Source organism: Hyperoodon ampullatus (genome assembly GCF_949752795.1).
Source record: "Hyperoodon ampullatus genome assembly, chromosome: 12".
In the NCBI taxonomy this organism is placed as follows: Eukaryota; Metazoa; Chordata; class Mammalia; order Artiodactyla; family Ziphiidae; genus Hyperoodon; species Hyperoodon ampullatus.
In genome coordinates, this window is record NC_136925.1 from 59,208,732 (window position 1) to 59,230,536 (window position 21,805).

The 21,805-nt window shown below is 36.6% G+C and overlaps 1 protein-coding gene across 1 annotated transcript in view; it reads right to left on the reverse strand.

The window, feature by feature from the left end:
* MOXD1 (monooxygenase DBH like 1) overlaps positions 1-21,805 on the reverse strand; it is a gene marked incomplete at both ends in the record, with an annotated part of 77,683 nt that overhangs the window by 47,021 nt on the left and 8,857 nt on the right. The window contains 3 exons of the mRNA XM_079716738.1: positions 6,773-6,856; positions 6,993-7,160; positions 8,793-8,939. Of these exons, the coding sequence (XP_079572864.1) occupies positions 6,773-6,856; positions 6,993-7,160; positions 8,793-8,939 (399 nt within the window). The remainder of the gene's footprint in view (positions 1-6,772; positions 6,857-6,992; positions 7,161-8,792; positions 8,940-21,805) is intronic.

Here is a 21,805-nt window from a genome sequence, read left to right on the forward strand (position 1 = left end):
TATCCTTATTTTAAAAGGACATTATTCCCAAGATTTAGAGTTATTTAGTTGTTGTCTGTTTATTTAGAGTTATTTTATTTGGATTATATCCAAGATTTAGAGGTACCTGAAAACCAGTGTAAATTGGGAATATAGCTAGTACTTATTGAGCTATCTAATATATGCCAAACATATAAGAACTCTACAGATATTATCTCATTTGATAATGACAGTTACCATTTGAGACAAGTACTATTATTATCCCAATTTACAGATGGAAACCGAAGCCTCAGAATGTATGCTAAGAGAGCCTATGACCAAGGGACTAAAGAAGGAGACTTTTAACTTCAAGAAGGAGGACTTTTAACTTTAAGGGAGGCAGTGGGGTCCTAAGCATTGTCACCCTGGCATGCCCAGGGACAGTGAGAATGAAGCGTTATCAGGAAGTCACACCACAGGGCATCCAAACCCCAGCACAGATTTCACTTTTAGTTTTCAGTAAGTCATAGATATTTAGAAATAAAAAAGAGCCAATTGAAATCATCTGGTCCAATCCCTTTATCTTACAGACAAGGAATTTGAGGATCAGGGTGAGGTTAAGTACTTTCTCTGGGGTCAGAAAGCTAATTAGTGACAGAGTTAGCAATAAATCACTTCCATGAAAAGACATGCTTTCAAAGTGAATTCAATTACCTCCACTCTCAAGTGGCTATTAAGAACACCCATGTTGCTAGACAATGTCCAATGTTTCCGTGAAGTCAGTATAACCCAAGAGGGTCTAGAAAGAACTTGGCAGCACTGAACAATCTAAGTCAGCAATTTTTTAAATGCGCTAATTTGAGTCAACTCATTATTGTTAGGGGCGGTGCTCTTACCAACTTCTCTTCTGTTCAAAGTTATAGTTTTAGCCACAGTAAATGCCCAAGTAATTTCGTCTCTTCTCTGGTAGATAAAAGCTGTACAACATTTCAGATATTCTTAGATATACTTGTACATAAGGGTAAAATTATTTTGGTATTTTGGTATTTATAAATATTGGATGAAAAATTCCCAAAGAAGAAGATTCTTATATTTTTACAGCACGATTTTTTTCTAGAAGGTCAAAAATCATCTGTTTTTCCAATCAGTGATAAAATCCACAGGTGCCAGTGGTCATGCATTGGTATTAAGAATTTAATAACCCCATATAGTGTTGCAAAGTATTTAAAAGGAATGGAAAGTATTTTTACATGAAGCATACTTTGAAAGCTAATTTCTTTCAACAAACTAAATAGATCTATCTGAAGAGCTAAAGTTTGCCTTTAGGAAATATGGTTGAATTAGTAAAAGATAAAAGGGAAACATCAGGAAACCCAAAAAAGTACTATAGAGTTGGAATGAAAATGGGTGAAAATACAAACAACTGTTCAGTCAACAGTCAATAACAAACTCCTACTAGTCTGCCACAGAGTAAAGTGAAACACACAATGAAAGAATGAGAACTAAAGCATGGAGTCTGTGAAAATGCATCCTGATGACAAACCAAAATGCTATTTCCATCAGGGGGCAAACGATCACATCAACTAAAATATAGTTTGAAATATCATTTCAGGGAAAAAAGGAAGAAGATACACTGACTGAGAAGAGATCATTCTAATAGTTGTCAAATCATGTAGTTTGACACTGAGAATTTCCAAGTTTTACTAAATTTAATCCTGAAGTCTTGCACATTTTCAGAAATAGAAACCCACTAACACACTTGACGTTTCAGAATGTGTTAATGCTAAATTTCTCCATTTGATGGCATCCTTCTATTTCAAAAAGAAGAAGGAATGAACATAATAGGGAAACTAGACAGCAGTGTTCATTTAATTTAGTATATAAAGTCAAAGGTTCATGCCGTGTGTCTAGCATAGGAAAATCAATTTTTGAGTGACTATTTCATGGCTATACAGTACTCTGGCTTCAAGGACATTTCATGGTTATTCAGTGTCAATTGTGCTTAGATTTTCTTATCCTAGGAAACATTCCCCAAATTAAATCACTCAGATTTATGAATGCCAGCAATGGAAAAGAACAGCGGCATCTAATTTCATGGCAAGAAAGATGTTCTGTCCAGTAACAAGTATAAAGCACAGCATTTCACTTCTTGTGTAGATTGCTGAAGAGGAGAATGATGAGTGTTTTTTTCACTCAACTTCACGTTTCTCCTGAGCAGAGAGTTCTCAAGATGGCCTCCCTAAATGAAATGAGCAGCAATCTCTGTTTTATTTGGAACTCTGACTGTCTAGAAAGGGTTGGCTGCTTTGGAATCCTTCAGAAACCCAGAAACCTAACAAGATGTTTAACAGATTAGCAACTGTGTATCACTAGTGATCAACATAATTTTATTTAGTTACTTTATTTAACAAACACTATGTGCCAGGCCCTGTTCTAAATTACAAATATTAAATGCCTTTTATTCATTTAATGGTCATAACAACCCTATTAGGTGAGAACTATTATACCCATTTTTCCAGATGAGGAAACTGAAGTACAGGACAGTAAATACTTTGCCCATGATCACACAACTAGTAAAAGTAATCCTCTCTTAAAACTCAGCAATAGTCAACCTTCTAGCATGATGTTTGTCCTTTTCTGGGCCTTCACACAAAATAGTCGTTTTCAATGAAAAGTCATTCAGAGAGCAAAACTGAAAATAAATGGACTGATAACAGTAGTTGAATTTATTAAGACTCTTCTGTGTTAGATACTGTACTAAGTGCTAATAAAATTTTTTTAAACCTGCTATTTAATCTTTAGTCTAAACAATCCCATCAGGAAAGTATCACTCCCATGTAAAACTGAGTTGTACATGATTAATAACTTTCCCGCCGTTCTGTGACTAGTAGAAAGAAGGGATTCAACCCTGGCCCATCAAAGCCTAGAACGCACCTACTGCCTCCCTATTAGGGAGTCATCTCTTTTAAGGGGAGATGACTAAGGATGGTGATTCAACCTGGCTGTTTTTCTTTTTCCTCCTCTTTAACAAAATAAGCCATCAACAACTATTTATTAAATTGATTAAGACACATCAGATTTAAACAGATGAATTAGAAGTTTAGTTCATCTATGGGGAAAATCCCTTGACACTAAAAGCTCCTCAAGAAAAATAAAAAGTGTGTTAAAACAACTGACAGCCCCAGCTTCTAGCAGAGTATATCCAAGCGTTACCCTAAGTTGGGATAATGATATTATATTGACTACAGAGAGTGGAAAGAATCACTTTCTCTAAAAATTTTAAATTTGGGGTAATATCACATATTTGGCAAAGCTCAAATAGGGTCATGCTTAAATATGAGGAGATGGGCTGGAGGGTGGGTCTCAAGAGGGACTCACAGAGATGATCTCATATGAGAAGTGTGGTTTTAATATAATTTACCAAGAATTTTCTTTTTCACAATCTCCACATCTGTCATGTGACAACATCAACATTTTCAAGTCATAATTTTAGACATTTTTTGCAAGCATCAAAATACAAATCAATAAACTGGAGTCACAAGTAAATTGGAACGGCCAATAATTTATATCATAATCCCATCTTTCCTACGGATAAAATTATTTATCTTTGTTATAATTTTAGAAATTATTTACCTTATTATTTTGTACTTTAGTAGTAAATCATTTTTATCATTATATGATTAAAATTTAACCTGTAATTAGTATTTTGAATTTTAGTCATTTCTATTAAATGTATTCATTGATCAAACCACCGATAGATTTTATTTACTTGCTTAGTTTTATAGTTATTACAACTACTAAATGTATACTAGGCAACACTATCAAAGTTTAAACTTCAATTATAAACATTTGCTTTGAAATAGAGTCCAGAGAATACAACTGATTTCTCATAGTACTAGTGTAATCAATATGTTCTTAAAACTCATTGTAAATGACACACAACATAATACAATATAAAAGCAGTGTTCTTTTTTCTGAGAAAGCACTTTTTGTTTGTATCAGAGAAGGACTGAGGCTTTTTCATGCAGCCAATGTGTGGGATATAAAATAAGGAATAAGGAGAAACACTTAGCCAATGGATTTTTGAAATATAGGAGTCTTTGGTTCTATGAAAAGAAGATACACTTTTCTTAAATTATTAGAAATCATCTCTGCTAAGGCAAAGAGAATGGAAATTAGATAATTTCTTAAGGTAAATTAGAAATCTATGAATTCTACTTCAAACATTTATTAAAATTTTATTGTAAACTGGCAGAGGCTTCAAATTAAAACCATTTTTGAAAGACTATCTCAAAATTTATACAACCTAGGGGCTTCCCTGGTGGCGCAGTGGTTGAGAGTCTGCCTGCCGATGCAGGAAACGCGGGTTCATGCCCCGGTCCGGGAGGATCCCACATGCCGCTCAGCGGCTAGACCCGTGAGCCATGGCCGCTGGGCCTGCACGTCCGGAGCCTGTGCTCCGCAGTGGGAGAGGCCACGACAGTGGGAGGCCCGTATACCGCAAAAAAAAAAAAAAAAAAAAAAAAAAAAAAAAAATTTATACAATCTAAATATTTTCAATTTATTTTCCCCATAGAGCTTTCTCTTGTTTTTGTGTTTGTTGTTTTTTGTATATTATCCTATTTGAGTTCATTTGAGAGTTAAATGTTTCATAATACTTAATGACTTAAAATATTTTAGGGATTACCAACAAGCTCAGGAATCTAGTCTATAAGTGGTATTCATGAGTAATAACAGAGTTTAAAATTTTAGCCACCAACCCTCTGCCCTGCAGCAACGAAAGTCTGTATAAGCCTTGCTCTCCAACCTGCCACCCTTCCCTCAAATCCCCTCTTGTTCAGGGTAAAGAATTTTTGTCATCTTACAGATCTCCAACCACTGCAAAAAAAACCAAAGCAACACCAAACAAACAAAAAAAAAACTGCTCCAAAGCCTTTCCAGTCACTGAGATCCCTCTTGATACCTATGAAGACAGCAATGTGAACCCGAAAGTACTTAATTCCAAGCACACCCTTAGATAATAGATGCACACATATCTGAGTCTTACTATGACATGCCTGTGACGGGAAAGCTAGCTAAGACTTCTTGGATGAGGTACTAAGCAAATACCCTACATAGAGAGTCAGAACATATACTGCCATCCCTTAAGTGTAGACAACTGTTTTTATTTCATTCAACTTAATTATTAGCATTAATAAAAACAAGAATAAAAATGCATTCATGTAAGTGGTTAAGGACTTTACATCCTATCAATTAACATTTGCTGAAAAATGAATCAAAGACCTGGTTTGTGAAACATTTGCTTAACCTATAGTTTTACATTTGACCCTTAAGCCAGGTTCCAGTTAAATTTACTGCAAATGATGCATAGTAATGTATGACACACAGTATGTATAAATATACCATTCTCTTTTCTGAGAAAGACTTTTCATTGGTTTAAGGGAAGGACTCAGGCACTGTATTAAGTATGTAAGAATAGAATTTGCATTCCCCTTTCACATGCAAGAAATAGAAACTAACATTGCATGGAGGTGAATTGACTCATCCACAGTCACACTGTTGGTAAGTCTTCTGATTGTAAAAATATCCTACAAATATTTAGGACTACTTATTAATTCAATGAACATTCCCTCAACCTACCCCTCTTGCTTCTCTAAGTAGTTATGAATCATTCTGTAAACAAAAGGCAGATCTGTGCCACTGGAGAAATACATTAGAAATTAACAAATTTAAATCAGTTTATAGAATGTGCTCAGTGTTTCCATCTTTGCCAGAATGCTTTGAGGTTGGTAGGAAAAGTGGGACGAATAGCCCTCTTTTACAGATGAGGAAACGGGGCCTGCAGCGCTACCCCAGAGTGACTTATCTGAGACCACATAGTTAAAGAGCCAACTTGCTATATGAACCCTCATATTTCCCTCTAGATTTCAGAATCTAGAAGTTTCTCCCTTTCTCACATCCACACTACTTCATTACGTAGTCTGGGGGAGGACAAAAAGTCGGCAATGTCTGGCCTTCTGAATGTCTGCAGTATTTTGTGTGCACTATTTAATTCTATCTTATTCTTTCTTGTGTCTTGGTCACGTCTCCTACAATCTCACTGTAGTTTCTTTGAGAGCATGAAACATATATTCAGCCTCCGTGGAACTGCCCAAACAATTCCTAGCACAGAGCCAAGGACCTGTAAATTTTTTTAAATACTTGTTCAGTCACTAACTAGATGCAAAAGTTTTGGGAGACCTATCCCTAGAGGAGGTGGGAGAGAATTAGATGCCACAGGCAAATTAGGCTTTATTTATTACCCCATTCTGTGTTTTTCAACTCTGTAGAAATTCACTACAACTTTCTTGTTTTCCTGTTTTCAAAAATATCCTGTAACAGTTATTTTTATGACTATATTCAGTATTTTCAATGAAGCAGATATTCTCAAACAATATTGGGGAATGTGAACTTCCTGGATAGAATTTATTGATACATAAATATATTATTTTAAATTGCAATTCCAACCATTCCAAATGTTGAATTGTTGCCTATGAAATAACCAGAGGTGTACAAATGCATCCCAAAACTTTAACCTTTAAACGTATAAAATTAGGAGACAAAACACAAAATATTAGCTACAATCCGAGTTTCTCACTAAATTCAGTGACTTTTAGGACAGTGTGTGGGTCAGATAAGCCAGTTCCTTGTTCTCTAGGTAACTTTTAAATAACTGAAAATCATTTCTATAAATTTTATATTATTTTTGTTTTAAGAACAACAATTTCTCCTCTGTTCATACAAACTAAGTTTAGCCTGTGAGTGGGTCACATACCTTTACTACATGATGCTTTTCCTGGAGCACAGGAATCTTAAACATTTGGCACCAATATGTTGTACCTTTGTTTGGGATGGGGACCTGTCTTAAAAAAAAAAGGGGAGGGGAACAAAAGTCACATTCTCTTGACATTCTGTTAAAAACAATAACTTAAAAACCATTATGCACTTTCAATAAACCCACCCCTAGAACCATAAAAACCTGAAAAAAAACTTACGTCCTGATTTACCACGTCAAAGTATGGTACGGCTGTAGACAACACATTGGTTTTCTCAGGATTCAATAACCGCAGACTCTTGGTACCACGACTGGATTCGTGGTACTTGGGACCCGCTTCTCCCACATCTTCGTGGTGGTAGGCCCAGATCACCCTCACCGTGCTCTCCTGGTGATCAGACAGGGGCATGATTATGTCTCGTGAGAGCACTTTCCTTACCATTGAATTGAGTTTAAAGAACTCTATTCAAAGCAGGATATAGAAGCTCAAAACAGAGAATAATGACATTTGGAGTTATCAATATGGTCTCTCACATGAACTGTGTAAATCTGATTAAGTCATTAAAAATCCAAATAGATGAGTTCCTTTTTGGAAGAAATCATCTCCCCCGTGCAAGATTATGTGTTCCAAAATAGAATGAAGGACAACTGATTTAGTAGTTATGCTTTCATGCTTACAGCAATGGTAAATCATTGTCATGCTAAACCTCCAAACTAGCAAACTAGTAGTTACCAAGCAAATACTCTTGTTAAGCAGCAGGGGTTTGGGAAAATTAAAACCTATTTTTATGCCATGGAACATTTTACGGAAAACAAATAAATACAATGAAAATTAAAATGACTTCCCAGGTCAGGATTTTTATTTTCACAATAGATTTTTCCCAGACACTAGCCCACTCACATGTATGAATTTACAGAAAGTGGAAATACAGCAGGAACTTCTGATTCTAGGTTTGTTTATTATCCTAGAGTCTATCTATGGTCATTTTATGGATCCTGGGAATTTCCTAGGGACTGGGGTATCCCAACTAGGGAAAGCACTGTCAAGTGAAATCGGTGTCCATTAAGTAAATGAGAGATTGCCCAAAGGGCAGTGGGGCAGTGGGGAGGGTTTGCTGGGGTATAAACAGTTCAGTCCCCCCACAGATAAAGATGACTTTGCCAGATCTTTGTAATAAGAACTTTGAAAATAAATAATAAGACAAAAGCTATTTATTTTAAAAGCTATATTCTTTCTTAAGTCAAACAACTATAATTATTACTCCAATTAAAGTATAATTGCACTGTATATTACATAAAAAATGGTCCATATCTTTGCATGTTTTTTTCTTCCTATTTTACCCTTTATGCTGAATGTTAATCAAATTTGCTTCAGATTTTTACATTCCCATTTTTAAAGCTTTGACTTACCAAATAAAAACAATAGTTTTGTTGGTCTATACAAAATGAAATTGATTCAAGAAATTCATGGAAACCTTCAAAGTACCACATCAATTTTAGATCCTCTAAATACCTAATTTGCATATGCACAAAGATGTTAATTTTTGCATGATGTCTGACAATAAGAAATCTTGTATAATATGTTAACAGGCAATTTTCATCAGTCTATATTCATCTTGACTTTAGAAATTTACAAAAATGAATCAGTTACAATTCAGATGAATTACAGCCTAATATTCAGTATCATAATTCTCTCTTGTGTAATACAATTTTTCCAACCTTTATCTATTACCTATTTTAAAACTTTATAAAGAAGCTAAAACCTTTTATAGGTAAAATCTCACACACTTTAAACAGCCCTTCAAAATTTTAGATTCACACAAAAATTGCCTTCATTGAAATTTATAGTCTTAGAGTTTTTTGTGGCTTCTAAAGAGAATTCAAAAATATTCCAAAGAAGACTATGTGACTTTGTTGTTAATGGTTATTTTAAAATATTTGTTTCTTTTTATTCTGTAAAGTGTTTCCCAGTTGAAATGTACACTCTATTCATGCCTGAATTCACTGATAGACTCCTTACCGTTATACTCTTGTCATTTATGTCACATGTATGCAGTTCTCTGGTAAATTCAATTATTGTGTGTGTACTATTTTCCATGGCATATTCTAGGTGGTAATCTTGCTGAACATCTTTCTTCAATTCTCTATTTGCGTTTGTAAAATAATCCTGTGGAAAATATGAAAAAGAAAAATTAGGATGTCCTAAATTCAGGGTGAAAATAAATTAGATTAAGAGTATACATATATCACCTTAAAAATTTAATTCTCAGCTTGCTTATTACAAAACCCTGTATTTATAGTCATTTTTTAAGTCCTGGGAATTTCCAAGGGGCTGGAGTATGGGATACTCCATAGTTGGGACTAGGGACAGTTCCCTAGGAAACTGGTCCATATTTTGAACATCTGGCCCTTCAGGAAAAGGCAGTAATGGATTTATAGTATCCCAGAGCACTGAAAGAGATGGAATGAATGTTCACAATCACTGAGTACTTTTTCCTCATTCTGCAAATGAAAAGAACTTCAACACTGTGAAATGTCTTGCTCCAAATGAAATAACCAGTTCATGGCAACACCAGAACCAGGGCCAGGGTCAGCACTTTTCCACTATTATACCTTGTGGTGCTTCCCTTCTGCACTTCTAAAGCAAGGAGACCCATCCTGAGATTATAGGTTGTTTTAGTAAGACCTTTAATGGCATATGTTTTTTAAAATGAAGTGCAATGGGAAAATATGGAAAGAAATGACACTAGTTGAATTATAAGATATTGAAATGCTAGGGACATTTTGCTTTGGTGGTTCAGCTATAATTTTCATACTAAGCTTGTTCAATGGTGTAAGATCATTTCTGGGAGGCAGACAGATGCAATGGAGAGGGCATGGGCTTTGAGATCAAACGACTAGGATCTGACCCACAGCTCTACTCTGAAATGTCTTGACGAACTTTTGAAGTCAAACTCTGAACTTCTGTTCTAACATTAATAAAATTGAGATGATACATACTTATTTTGTGGATTTTGAAAGATAAATAAGTGAAATAGTATATGAGGGAAAAACTGCCAACCATGGTTAGAGCTCATTCAATGCCAGTCTCTTTCCCCCTTCTGCAATTTGAGTTTGGTTTTTCCCGAAAATATTCTTCATGCTTTTTACCATTAGCTTTCTATATTGAGAGTTATAAAAATCACATTGTTAATTTTTATCACTAACAGAAGACACAAAATTTGCCGTAATTATACTGTTTTTTCAGTACATAGGATATTTTATTTTTGATAATCACAAAGACTTGATTTAGAATATACATGTTGAAACATAATTATAATTAGTTTTTCTAACACTAAAATTACATTTGAAGAAACGATTGCATGCTTGACAGAGAAAATACAGTGTACAAGAGAAGAACTTTAAATTGTCTATAACTGTCATACTCAAATGGATGGTATTTGGCATTTCTATTCCTAGCATCTATTTTCTTTTTTTTGGCCGTGCGGCATGTGGGATCTTAGTTCCCCAACCAGGGATTATACCCGTGCCCCCTGCAGTGGAAGCGCAGAGTCCTAACCGCTGGGCCACCAGAGAATTCCCTCCTAGCACCTTTTTAAATTAGTTATCAAGTGTGTGTAAATTTGATATCCAGGGTACCAGATCTAGATACTGTTCAGACCCCACATTATCGGTAATGCACAGAGCCTAACTAACCTCTTTCACTATGGTAACAACTACAACTTACTGTGTACATTCTATAGTTTAATCATGTTACACGTATTAACTCATTTAATCTTCAGATCAAGTGTATGAGATAAAATGAAGCCCAAAGAAGTTAGCATCTTGCCCAGGGTCACACAGCTGGTAAGTGGTAAAGCCAGTACTGAAACCTAGGCAGTCAGATCCAAGCCTGTATCCTTCTTTACTGTTCTACATCATAGTGGCCACCACTGGAAAAGGACGGGTTAGTTTATATCTTTCTGGTTACAAAATCATCTTATCAAGTACTTTTCACATAAAATGTTACTTTTTCTACTGCTGAAGTCAGGGTTTGTCCAAAATTTTTTTCTGAGAACCAGCTGTAATTGTGAAAGCAATTCAAATGAAATATTCCTATGATACTATGGTTTTCCCACTTTTGATCACATAGATTTCAGTATGTAAATGAGATAACAATGCCTGTGGACAACAAGGGATTTAGATAAACTAACTGTGCCTTTACACCAAGCTCACATTTCATTATGTGATTCAAGTAGTCACAGTTTTTGCACACAAAAGGAATACAGTACAAAATGTAATCAGTTCAAAGAGTAGAATAATTATCCTAGTCTTATAAATATGTTTCCAAAACCTTAGTCCCACAAAATATCCAGCTGGCTTGCCAATTTTCCATTTGTTTTATTTCCACTCACCAAAACCAATTCCTTTCAGCTATTCCACCTTTTTCTGGCTTCTCAGATAACTTAGCTATAAGAAAGCAGGAGAAACTTCATTCAGGACTTACTGAAAATCCCTTGAGCTCATCTGCCTCATGTAAACCACTGTGTGTTCAATATTCAGAAAAGACAGATGCCAATTATGTCAAAGTTCTGGACTCCTGGAAAAGTGTGGTTGTCTTAAAACAAGCTGATATCTTCAACTTCATTGAGGGAAAATATGAATGGGTTTGAATAAAACTAAAATTGAAATGTGAAATAGCCTAATCACCACTGTAATTCCATAAGTGTTTCTTTGCATTCTCCAATTTTTAGGGTCTATTTGGAGACATCTTCAGATTTGACCATTGTACACCTTAGCTATCCAAATAGCCTTATCAGTTACCTGTTTAATTAGCTGTGCCCTTACTAATGCTTGGAAATCCACATGTTAATCTCTTGCTTTTCCTGGGAGACGTCCCAAGACAAATATTCTAAACCTTCTCTATATAAGATGCCAACATTTCCCCACCCTCAGCTTGTGATCATACTTCTCCCTTCACTGAGAGAATTTCAGTTATGATATATGAGAGCTCACATCTTGCCTTCTTTCTAGTCTAAATAATATTACTTAATGGAATCATAAAAAAATCAACCTAAAATAAGGCAAGAAAATAGAAATATAAAACAAAGAGTAAATGGGACCAGCAGAAAACAAATAGATGTAATTGAAATGAACAAGAAATATTACAATAGATCCTACAAACATTAAGAGGTTAATACTTTTATGCACACCTTGATGTAAAAAGCTTGAATAAATTAGATGAGAATCAGGCAAAATACTTGAAGGACACAAACCAGCAAAACTTTGTGAAACAAATACTTTGAATAGCCCTATAGTCTACCTATGGGTAAAAATCTTCCTACAAAGAAAATTTTCAGCCAAAGTGTTTTCACTTGGAATTTCACCAAATATTTAAGGAAGCGGTAATATCAATTCTTCACAAACTCTTCCAGAAGATAAAAGAGGAGGGAATACTTCCTAACTCATTTTTTGATGCCAGCATTAATCTGATACCAAAATCAAAGACACTACAAAAAAGATCAATATCTCTCATGGGCCTAGCTGCAAATTTTCTTAAAAATACATAGTAGCGGGCTTCCCTGGTGGCGCAGTGGTTGCGAGTCTGCCTACCGATGCAGGGGACACAGGTTCGTGCCCCAGTCCGGGAAGATCCCACATGCCGCAGAGCGGCTGGGCCCGTAAGCCATGGCCGCTGAGCCTGCGCGTCCGGAGCCTGTGCTCTGCAACGGGAGAGGCCGCATCACTGAGCAGCCTGCGTAGAGCAAAAACAAACAAACAAACAAACAAAAAAAAGTAGTACCAAATAGAACCCAATGATGTTAAAAAAAAAAGAAAAAAGATATTATGACCATGCAGAGTTGATTTAACGTTAGAAAATCAATGAATGCAATTCATTATACCAAAGTCTAAAAAGGAAAAATATCATACAGTCATCTCAATAATGTAGAAAATCCATTTAAAACTTTTATTCATGGCAAAATCTGTCAGTAAACTAGCAACAGAAGGTACTTCCTTAACCTTATAAAAGGAATCTATAAAAACCTATAGCTCATATCACACTTAACGATGAAACGCTGAATTCTTCCCCACTAAGTTTGGGAACAAGTAAGTCCTGGGAATAAGGCAAGGATGTCCATACTCCCCACTTCCAGAAGGTGCCACTGTTGGTTGTCCGCCTCTGACAGTTTGTCTCTGTTATTCTCATTCCCAAACTACGGTCATGGAACTTCTGTCCTTGACATTATACTACACTGTCTTCATCTTTCATCCTTTGGGAATCTCATCTGCTCCAGGAGTTTCCAATCATCACCTTTATTCAGGATTACATACCCAAAAGTCCACTGGATACCTTCACTTAGAAGTCTTACGTGCAATGTATCCAAAATTGTATTCACCCTTTATCTATAAGGATTTTTATTTCCTGGTACTGCCATTCTCCCAACCATCCAAATTCAAAACCACAGTTTTATTAACTTCTTCCTTTACTACTCACACCTCCACAGATAATCTCTCCTCCTATCAGTTCCTCCTTTAAAAAAATAACCCAGCTTTTACTTCTGCTCCATTCAGCTTCTCCTATCTCAGTTCAGATTCTATCACCTCATACTTTGGTCAAGGTCTTCCTTGAAAATCACTCTCAATGCGTCTACATTTTATTCAACAGTATAGACTGCAAAGTTCTATAATTTAGATTCAAGTTTCTCTAGAATTTAGCCTAACCTGGTTTTCCAGAGTGTCTACCATTAATCTCACCACATGGGACTTCCCTGGCAGTCCAGTGGTTAAGACCTCACCTTCCAATACAAGGGATGCAGGTTCGATCCCTGGTTGGGGAGCTAAGATCTCATATGCCTCATGGCCAAAAAACCAAAAACATAAAACAGAAGATATATTGTAACAGATTCAATAAAGACTTAAAAAAAATATCTCACCACATGATCTCTATTATCTATTTATTATTCCCGTCAAATAATCTACCTTTTTCAAGCCCTTTGCTTTTGTTCATTCTTCCTCTTTATCCCCCCACTCTCTTCACCCCACTGAGATATCCACTCCACTACCTCCACCCACTGAAACAACTCCACTGAAATGCTTCCTTCTCTCCAAGACTCATGATTCTATCTCCTCTACGAAGTTTTCTTTGAGCATTCCAACTGGAAGTGATCATTCCCTCTCTGAATTTTTATTCCTCTATTTCCATTCCCGTGTTGCATATAATATATTCTAGACAAAGCATTATCTTCTCAACCAGTGGTAGTTGCCTAGAAATAGACAGCTAGTCCTGTTAATCCAGTTATAAATGTATACCTTTAGAAAAGTTGTTTACATTGTAAATGGAACAAAAAAAGGGAACAGTAGATTATTTTCCCATTTGCTCTCAATTATATTTACATATGGTTAAGACCTGGTGTGGAAGGTGTTTAACCAGATGCTAGAATGAGTTTGGGTCTGCATGACGTGTGATGCAGACACATCTGGCACTGAAATTTGGGAACGCTGTTATGACCTTTTAGCCCCTAAATGGACATGAATCTTATGAAGCTGACATCAACATTTAGAAAAAGAGTTTATACATGCAACAGCTCTTTGAAATCCTTTTACACTAGGATGGTATTCCCTACCTATTTTAAAGAAATTCTTTTTAAAAACATATCTGAGAAAGAGAAACCCTATTTTAGAATGTTTTCTAATGTTAATTTATATCCTCAGTGCCTAATGGAGGGGCTGCATATCGCAGAGCCTCATTAAATACATGCAATTTTGAAAGAAGAATCCTGCCTCTCCTTTTGCTAAATCTAAATGAGGGGATAATCTTGAAACTAAAAGATAAGGACCCATAACCTATCCTCCGATATTCACATCTTTGTGGAAAAGGAACAGTTTAACTTGGTGGGAGCAAAATATCCTGCCGTAGCACCTACTTTCTTCCTTCAGCCTGTATTAAGAAGATACATGAACTATAATCAAACACAGGGTTGATGGTGTCAATATTATACCGCAAGAAATGGCATATTGGCAAACCTTAAAAGCACAATTAAATGAGGCAAGAGGAGAGAAAAAGGCAAAAAAAAATCTGGGTCTCCAATTTCTTATCATTCAATTATTCTCCCTGGGAGGCAGGGGAGACCGGAGGGACAAAAAAAGGAAGAAGGAAGGAGGAAAAGAAAGCGAGTCACTCAGAGAACAATCTTAAGAATTTATCCTGAGGATTGGCCAAACCAAAAAAAAAGTATATTTAGTGAGTTTAAGGGTTTCCTGACAGTCTGACAAAGGGAAAAATATTATACAAGGGGATAATTAAATGGAATACTTATTTTGTACTATCATCTTCTAGGGGAAAAAAATGGAGAATGAAATTAACAGCAAAACATTGACCAATTAAGAATTTGAATACTGATAACATCACCTAGAAATATATATTCACAAAACCATAGAGTATAGTACTTATGGGCTATTTACGGAAATTTTCCAGATCAGTTTTACTATCAGATTTTCACCTTTAGAATTCGAACAAAATGGCGCCCCTCTCTCTCACTCCCCACCCCATTTAGCAAATGGGGCCAGATGCAGCTTCGCTGTACATCCCTGGTGAAGGCCATTGCTCAGCCACGCTGCTGTAGTGTTTGATAGTCCAGGACTTATAAAATAAAAATAGAAATATTGATCACAGTGTACTCTCACTGTCTTGGTCTGATTATAAAAACAACAGCCATTATAAAAATCTCATTGTATAAGTATTAAATATACTTATAAATTATAAATGTAACATAAAATGCTGAAAAATAAAAGTAGGTTTTGATTACGTATCATTAAAAATTGACTTTATGAGGGCAAGAGGGCTGAGGAGGATTCAGAGAATCATGATCCTATAGAGATTTTGTAAGCATTTAAGAATAAAAATACGTAGATGTTTTAATTGTGTAAATATAAAAGCTGGCATGCAGAAGTCATTCTTCTTTGTACTTATTCCTCTTTAATGTTCTATAAAGTGAAATGTGAAGTAATATTTCCCTAGGTAAATGGTTTTATGTGGATTTCAGTCATATTCTAACTCAAATATCTGCATAAATATCAGCTTCAATATGAATTGTCATTGAGGTATTTTTTGTTTTTATTGCGGATTAACCTTGTTTATACTTTTTAAAGATAAAATCATGTATTAACCTAGTTTATACTTTTTAAATATAAAATATTAGCTGTTACCTTTGAAAATTGAGTTGATAATTAGACTCTGGTAATAAAATTAACCTGCAGTTGTGTCATAAAAATATTACTTCTAGATGAACTGGTTTGCAAAGCAGAAATAGAGACACAGATGTAGAGAACAAACGTATGGACACCACGGGGAAAGTTGGGGTGGTGGTGGTGGTGGGATGAACTGGGAAATTGGGATTGACGTGTATACACTGATGTGTATAAAATGGATAAGAACCTGCGGTATAAATAAATAAATAAGTAAATAAAATTCAAAATAAATAAAATATTACTTCTGAAGCATATTCTCACAGGATATTTTTCCTTTTGAACATGTTATGCTTTGAAATAAATGATAAAGTGTATTACTGAGGTTTCAAAATGCTGTGGCGATAGTAAAGACAGCATCAGCAGAAGTTGGCATTAGCATTTCGCATGGTAGCCAGAGTACTGACTGCCACCTTCAAACTAAAATAACAAACCAAAAACACTAGCTTTGATAATCCACAAGATTGCTACGACCTCTCGTTAAAAAACATGATTACACAGATGTGAAATTGGTTCTCACTCATTGTCAGTCTTTTTTTTCTCTCTTGAATAAAATCTCTGTTAACAGAAAAGAGCTTTGACCGGTGTTGTGTTAAACAGGATGAAGTGAAAACTCTTATGGGTGTAATAAAAGATATGAATAAACCCCGGTTCAGCCTGGGGAACTGAATGTAAGCACAGCTGCAGAGGGAACCTTGAGAAAGTTACCATCTGTCATCATTTTCTTCAACAGGTGCTTGTAGTTTTTCTTCTTTTTCTAAATCACAAAAGCCTTGTTACTTCAAACATTCCTGTTTGTAATATCCATTTCTATAATAAGTGTTATGGTAGTTTAATAATATTGATAGTATAATAATAGATATTTTTGTGTTCAGGAGAATCTTTGATCCTATAAAAACCGTAAAAACAAACTAAACAAAAAAAACCGTATAAACAAACTATATAAACATAATCTTCAGATTTCAGTATAATATAGCTGATTTTAATAAGTTATTTCTTCGCTAATCTTGGAAATTTGAGAGGAATGTCAAAACAGAAGGGGCATGCCTTCCAGAAACCACTTCAGATAAAACTGAAACTCTCTAGCTCTAAGAAGGGATCTGTTAAATGGCTGCCGGAACGCCTAAATGTGAGCCCTATTGGCTTGCGTTCCATGAGGGGCCCACCTGAGCAATCTGTTTGTCCTTTAAGTGCCACCTTCTGGAAATACACATCCTGAATTTTCTCCCACAGCCAATCATCTCATTTTAGTTTTCATATAGGTCATTTAAGACTTTGCTATAATTATAGAATTATCAGATAAAGTGTAAAATGAAAACTTTGACTCGATCTCTAACAATAGGCTTCAAAGGAAAAAACAATTCCAAATCTTACCATTGACATAAGACGTTCCTTTACTTTCACCGTGTTCCATCATTTTAATTTTTTAAAAAATTTAGATGACTTCTCTTATTTTTCCATGACCAGTTTATGAAAGGAACCAATTTTGAAGAGAAGGCCCCTGCCTTCCTGGCTTCCCTCCTCCATCCCTTCCTCCCTTCCTTCTTCCTCTCCTCTTTGCCAACACATATTTTATTGCATGGCTACTATTCCTCATCCCTGTTGTAGGGCTGAGAGCACACGATTGTACAGTATAGACAGTATAAGACGAAGTCCTTATTATAATCAAACTGAGAGTGGAGTTGCAGGATAAGCAGACAATTTTTTAAATTTAAATAACAATATAACCAAAAATATTTTGATAAGTGCTTATAGGAAAATAAGACAGAGATTCTAGACACAGATTGGAAAGCCTTTGGGTTGAGGGATCAGAAAAGTCACCAATGAGACACTGAGACTTACTTTGAGAAATAAACTACAGTTAGGAGCCAGCCATGGAAAGTGAGGAGGAAGTAGGTCCAGGAAGAGAGAGCAGCTATTGGAAAGGACCTAGAAGGGGGCGAGGCGAGGTTTATCCAGTTTAGTGAAGCAAATAAAAGGGGTGACTGGGCTTCCCTGGTGGCGCAGTGGTTGAGAGTCCGCCTGCAGATACAGGGGACGCGGGTTCGTGCCCCGGTCCGGGAAGATCCCACATGCCACGGAGCGGCTGGGCCCGTGAGCCATGGCCGCTGAGCCTGCGCGTCCAGAGCCTGTGCTCCGCAACGGGAGAGGCCACAACAGTGAGAGGCCTGAGTACCGCAAAAACAAAAAACAAAAAACAAAAAAAGAAAAACACCAGGGTGACTGAACTGTAGTGCCCGGAACAGAAAAATGAGGTCAACAGGGATCACATGAGGCCCCAGATGCTGTGAATGCCTTATGGGTCAGTATAGGAAGTTCAGATTTAATACTAAACTTATATAGAAGTTATTTGAGCTTGAAGCAGAAAGTGACATATTCTGATCGATATGAAAATATATATATACGTGTGTGTGTGTGTGTGTGTGTGTGTGTCTGTGTGTGTGTGTGTATTACTGTGGCTACCGTGTGGAGAATGAAGAGAAGAAAAAAGAAGAGCCATGGTCAGAAGACAGGAGGCACACAGTGGTCCCAGGGGTTCAAGCTTGAGTGGTAGTAGTAAAACTGAAGGGACGTGGGCAGGTTTTAGGTTTGGTTTGGAGGAAGAGTCAATAGAATCTGAAGAGGTGGGTTTTATATGTGGGAAGAAGGAAGGAGAAGAAACAAGGATGACCCCTAATTTTTGACTGGAGGTACCCAGAGGTGCCGTTTACTGAGATGGGGAAGGCTGGGGAAGAAGCAGATTTAAGATGCTACCTAGACATCCAGGTGAGAAGGCCAGGAGGCAGAGAATATGTAGACTGTTCTTAGATCAAAAAAATGCATCAACCAAGCTTCCGAAACTTACCGACTTTATATTCAGCCTTGAATATAAAGGCTCCTGAAGCCCTCCAAATTCTTTTGAGTATATACAAGTCATAAGACATTCTTTTTTTCATTTTTTCGGTTTCAAAACTAATACATATTCACTATATATGATTAACATATATTCACTAATATAATTCAAATATACTGAAATATATAGTAGGTAAAGAAATGAAATACTCTCACAACTGATGTAAAGATTCAATGAACACCTATCCACAGAGACAGCAGGACTTCTTGAGGCAGGTTAAAAAACAACATTGGGCTTCCCTGGTGGCACAGCGGTTGAGAGTCCGCCTGCTAATGCAGGCGACACGGGTTCGTGCCCCGGTCCAGGAAGATCCCACATGCCACAGAGCGGCTGGTCCCGTGAGCCATGGCCGCTGAGCCTGTGCGTCCAGAGCCTGTGCTCCACAACGGGAGAGGCCACAACAGTGAGAGGCCCGCGTACCAAAAAAAAAAAAAAAAAAATAGACAGTTTCATAGTTGCTAATGTCTTCCCTTCTGTTAATTTCTAGAATAACCTAAAAGCAAGATTGTGGAGTAAATTTCCTTTCAGCATCACACTCAAGTTGGAAGACAGCCTGAAGGATACCTAATCCTAGCTCCCATCAAAAGGATTTCTCTCAAAAATGTTTTTAAGAGAGGATCACACAGTATTCAATACCTCCAAGTGACAAAGCTCATGAGTTTACAATCTTACAAGGCAACTCATTCAATTTTAATACCTCTGATGGTCAGAAATGTATTTCTTATACTAACCTAAAATAGAGTATACTAATTGGGTCTTTCTTCTTCCTTCTGGAACCTAATAGGTAGCATCTAATCCTAATTTCTTGAGGAAGACTGTCCACTATCTCAAAGGCAATGATCATGTCTTTTCTAATTGTTCTTTTTCCAAGCAAACATTGCCAGTGGTCTCCCATTACTCAAGTACCCCAATTTCCAGAGATTTCAATCATCCTTGTAATTCTCCTTTAGAATGATCCAGTTCACCCACACATCCTTTAAAGAAGTTATTCAAGAAGGTATCTTCTGTTATGGTTAGCCTAGTACAGATTACAATGTCAGTATTACTTCACTTGATGTAAACATGGAATTTATAGGCTAATATTGCATATTTCTGTTCAACAAGCACATCTTTTGAGCTTAAGAAGAACAAATATTTAGACCTTTTTCATATGAATTCCATTTAAGTCCAATTTTACACATTTTGTACATACACAACTAATCTTTAAACCAAGTGTTTAACCTTATTTGTATTCTCAGTGAATTTTTTTTTTTTTTTTTTTTTTTTTTTTTGCGTTACGCGGGCCTCTCACTGTTGTGGGCTCTCCCGCTGTGGAGCACAGGCTCCGGACGCGCAGGCTCAGCAGCCATGGCTCACAGGCCCAGCCGCTCCACGGCATGTGGGATCTTCCCGGACCGGGGCATGAGCCCGTGTCCCCTGCATCGGCAGGCGGACTCTCAACCACTGCGCCACCAGGGAAGCCCCTCTCAGTGAATTTTTAACTTTTAGTTTCCTTCCGTTATTTTAATATATCACTATCTTTTGAGTCCTTATTCTGTGGACTAATGTAGGCAGTCTGTTATAAACATGTTGTGACATCCTAAGAGACCTACCAATTACTTTAGAATCATTCAGACACACCATTGATTTATTACCACAACTACAGGTTGGTTCAGCAAATCAAATGCAAAAGCAAATGCAGTCTTGTGAGTATAACCTGTGTTTACTGAAACCATGCTGACCTCTAGTCACAAACCAATTGCTTAGGGCCAAGCATTCACAAACCAGTTGCTTAAAGTTTGCCTTTGAATTTCCTCAAAAATTACTATGAATCTCCCCCATCTATTCCTTCAGTAGATATTTTTCCCCAAGTTGAAAATCTGGGACATTTCTCTCCATGTAATCATCTGACATTTCTGATATTTCACTAAACGACTCATTATAATAATACCTTGTCTTTATTGAGTACTTTTAATGTGCCACATACTCTGCTAAGAGCTTTACATGCCTATTTCATTTAATCCTCACAAAAAACCCATGCATTAGGTATAATTCCCTTCTTCATAAAGGGAACTGTCACTTTAGAGACGTTAAGGAGTTTGCCAAGGGCCACACAAGGAGTAAGTAGCAAGCAGTGCTGGGATTCAGAGCAGAGCTTCCTGCTTTTAGCTGCTCAGCAGGTATTTCTTGAGGACCCGCCAGGCACATGAACTCTTTCCTGGTCCCTCAGGAAGACTGTGGCAGCACTGACATACTCATCGACCTGTAAATGTTGCATCCACACCCTAATAAAACACTAATTATCCACTACTCCTGCTTCTTTTCCTCCTTCTCCCTACTGCAACTATAGCTTTAGGGCATTTCACTTCTTATTAGTAACTTTGGAAAATGAAGGAGGGAAGGAAAGGAACATCTATTTACGTAACTAGAAAGACACTTCCGAATTTTTCCAAATACAAAGGGAGTCCATTTTGTCACTGGTAATTCTAAAAAATGATTTTAGAGCAGAACACGCCTCTTGAACAGGCTGAGAAATTATCTAAGACTTTCATTTATTAATATTCCTTTAATGCCCTGTGGCCATATATAACTTATGAATTTTAGACTCTGTGTGGGCAGATATTCCTGTTGCTTAGAAATACAGTAGCTAGTACCGACTGACAAAAGGTGTGTAGGAATGGTAGAGGGCTATGAGGAGGAGGGAGATTTCTGGCTCAGCATGTTTTAAAATACACCACTACCCACAGTTCTTCCATTGCTGCTCTCGTTTCAGCGTGTACTTTTGAGAAAATACTTAGAAGTATCACCAAATTTGTTGAACATTTCAGAAGTGTTTCAATTCTAGAAAAACCCACTTTATTTTTCTACTTTACAAAATAATCTTAAATATCTAAGCATATGTTTGCCCTTGGCTTCAAACATCAAGTGGTCAGTCT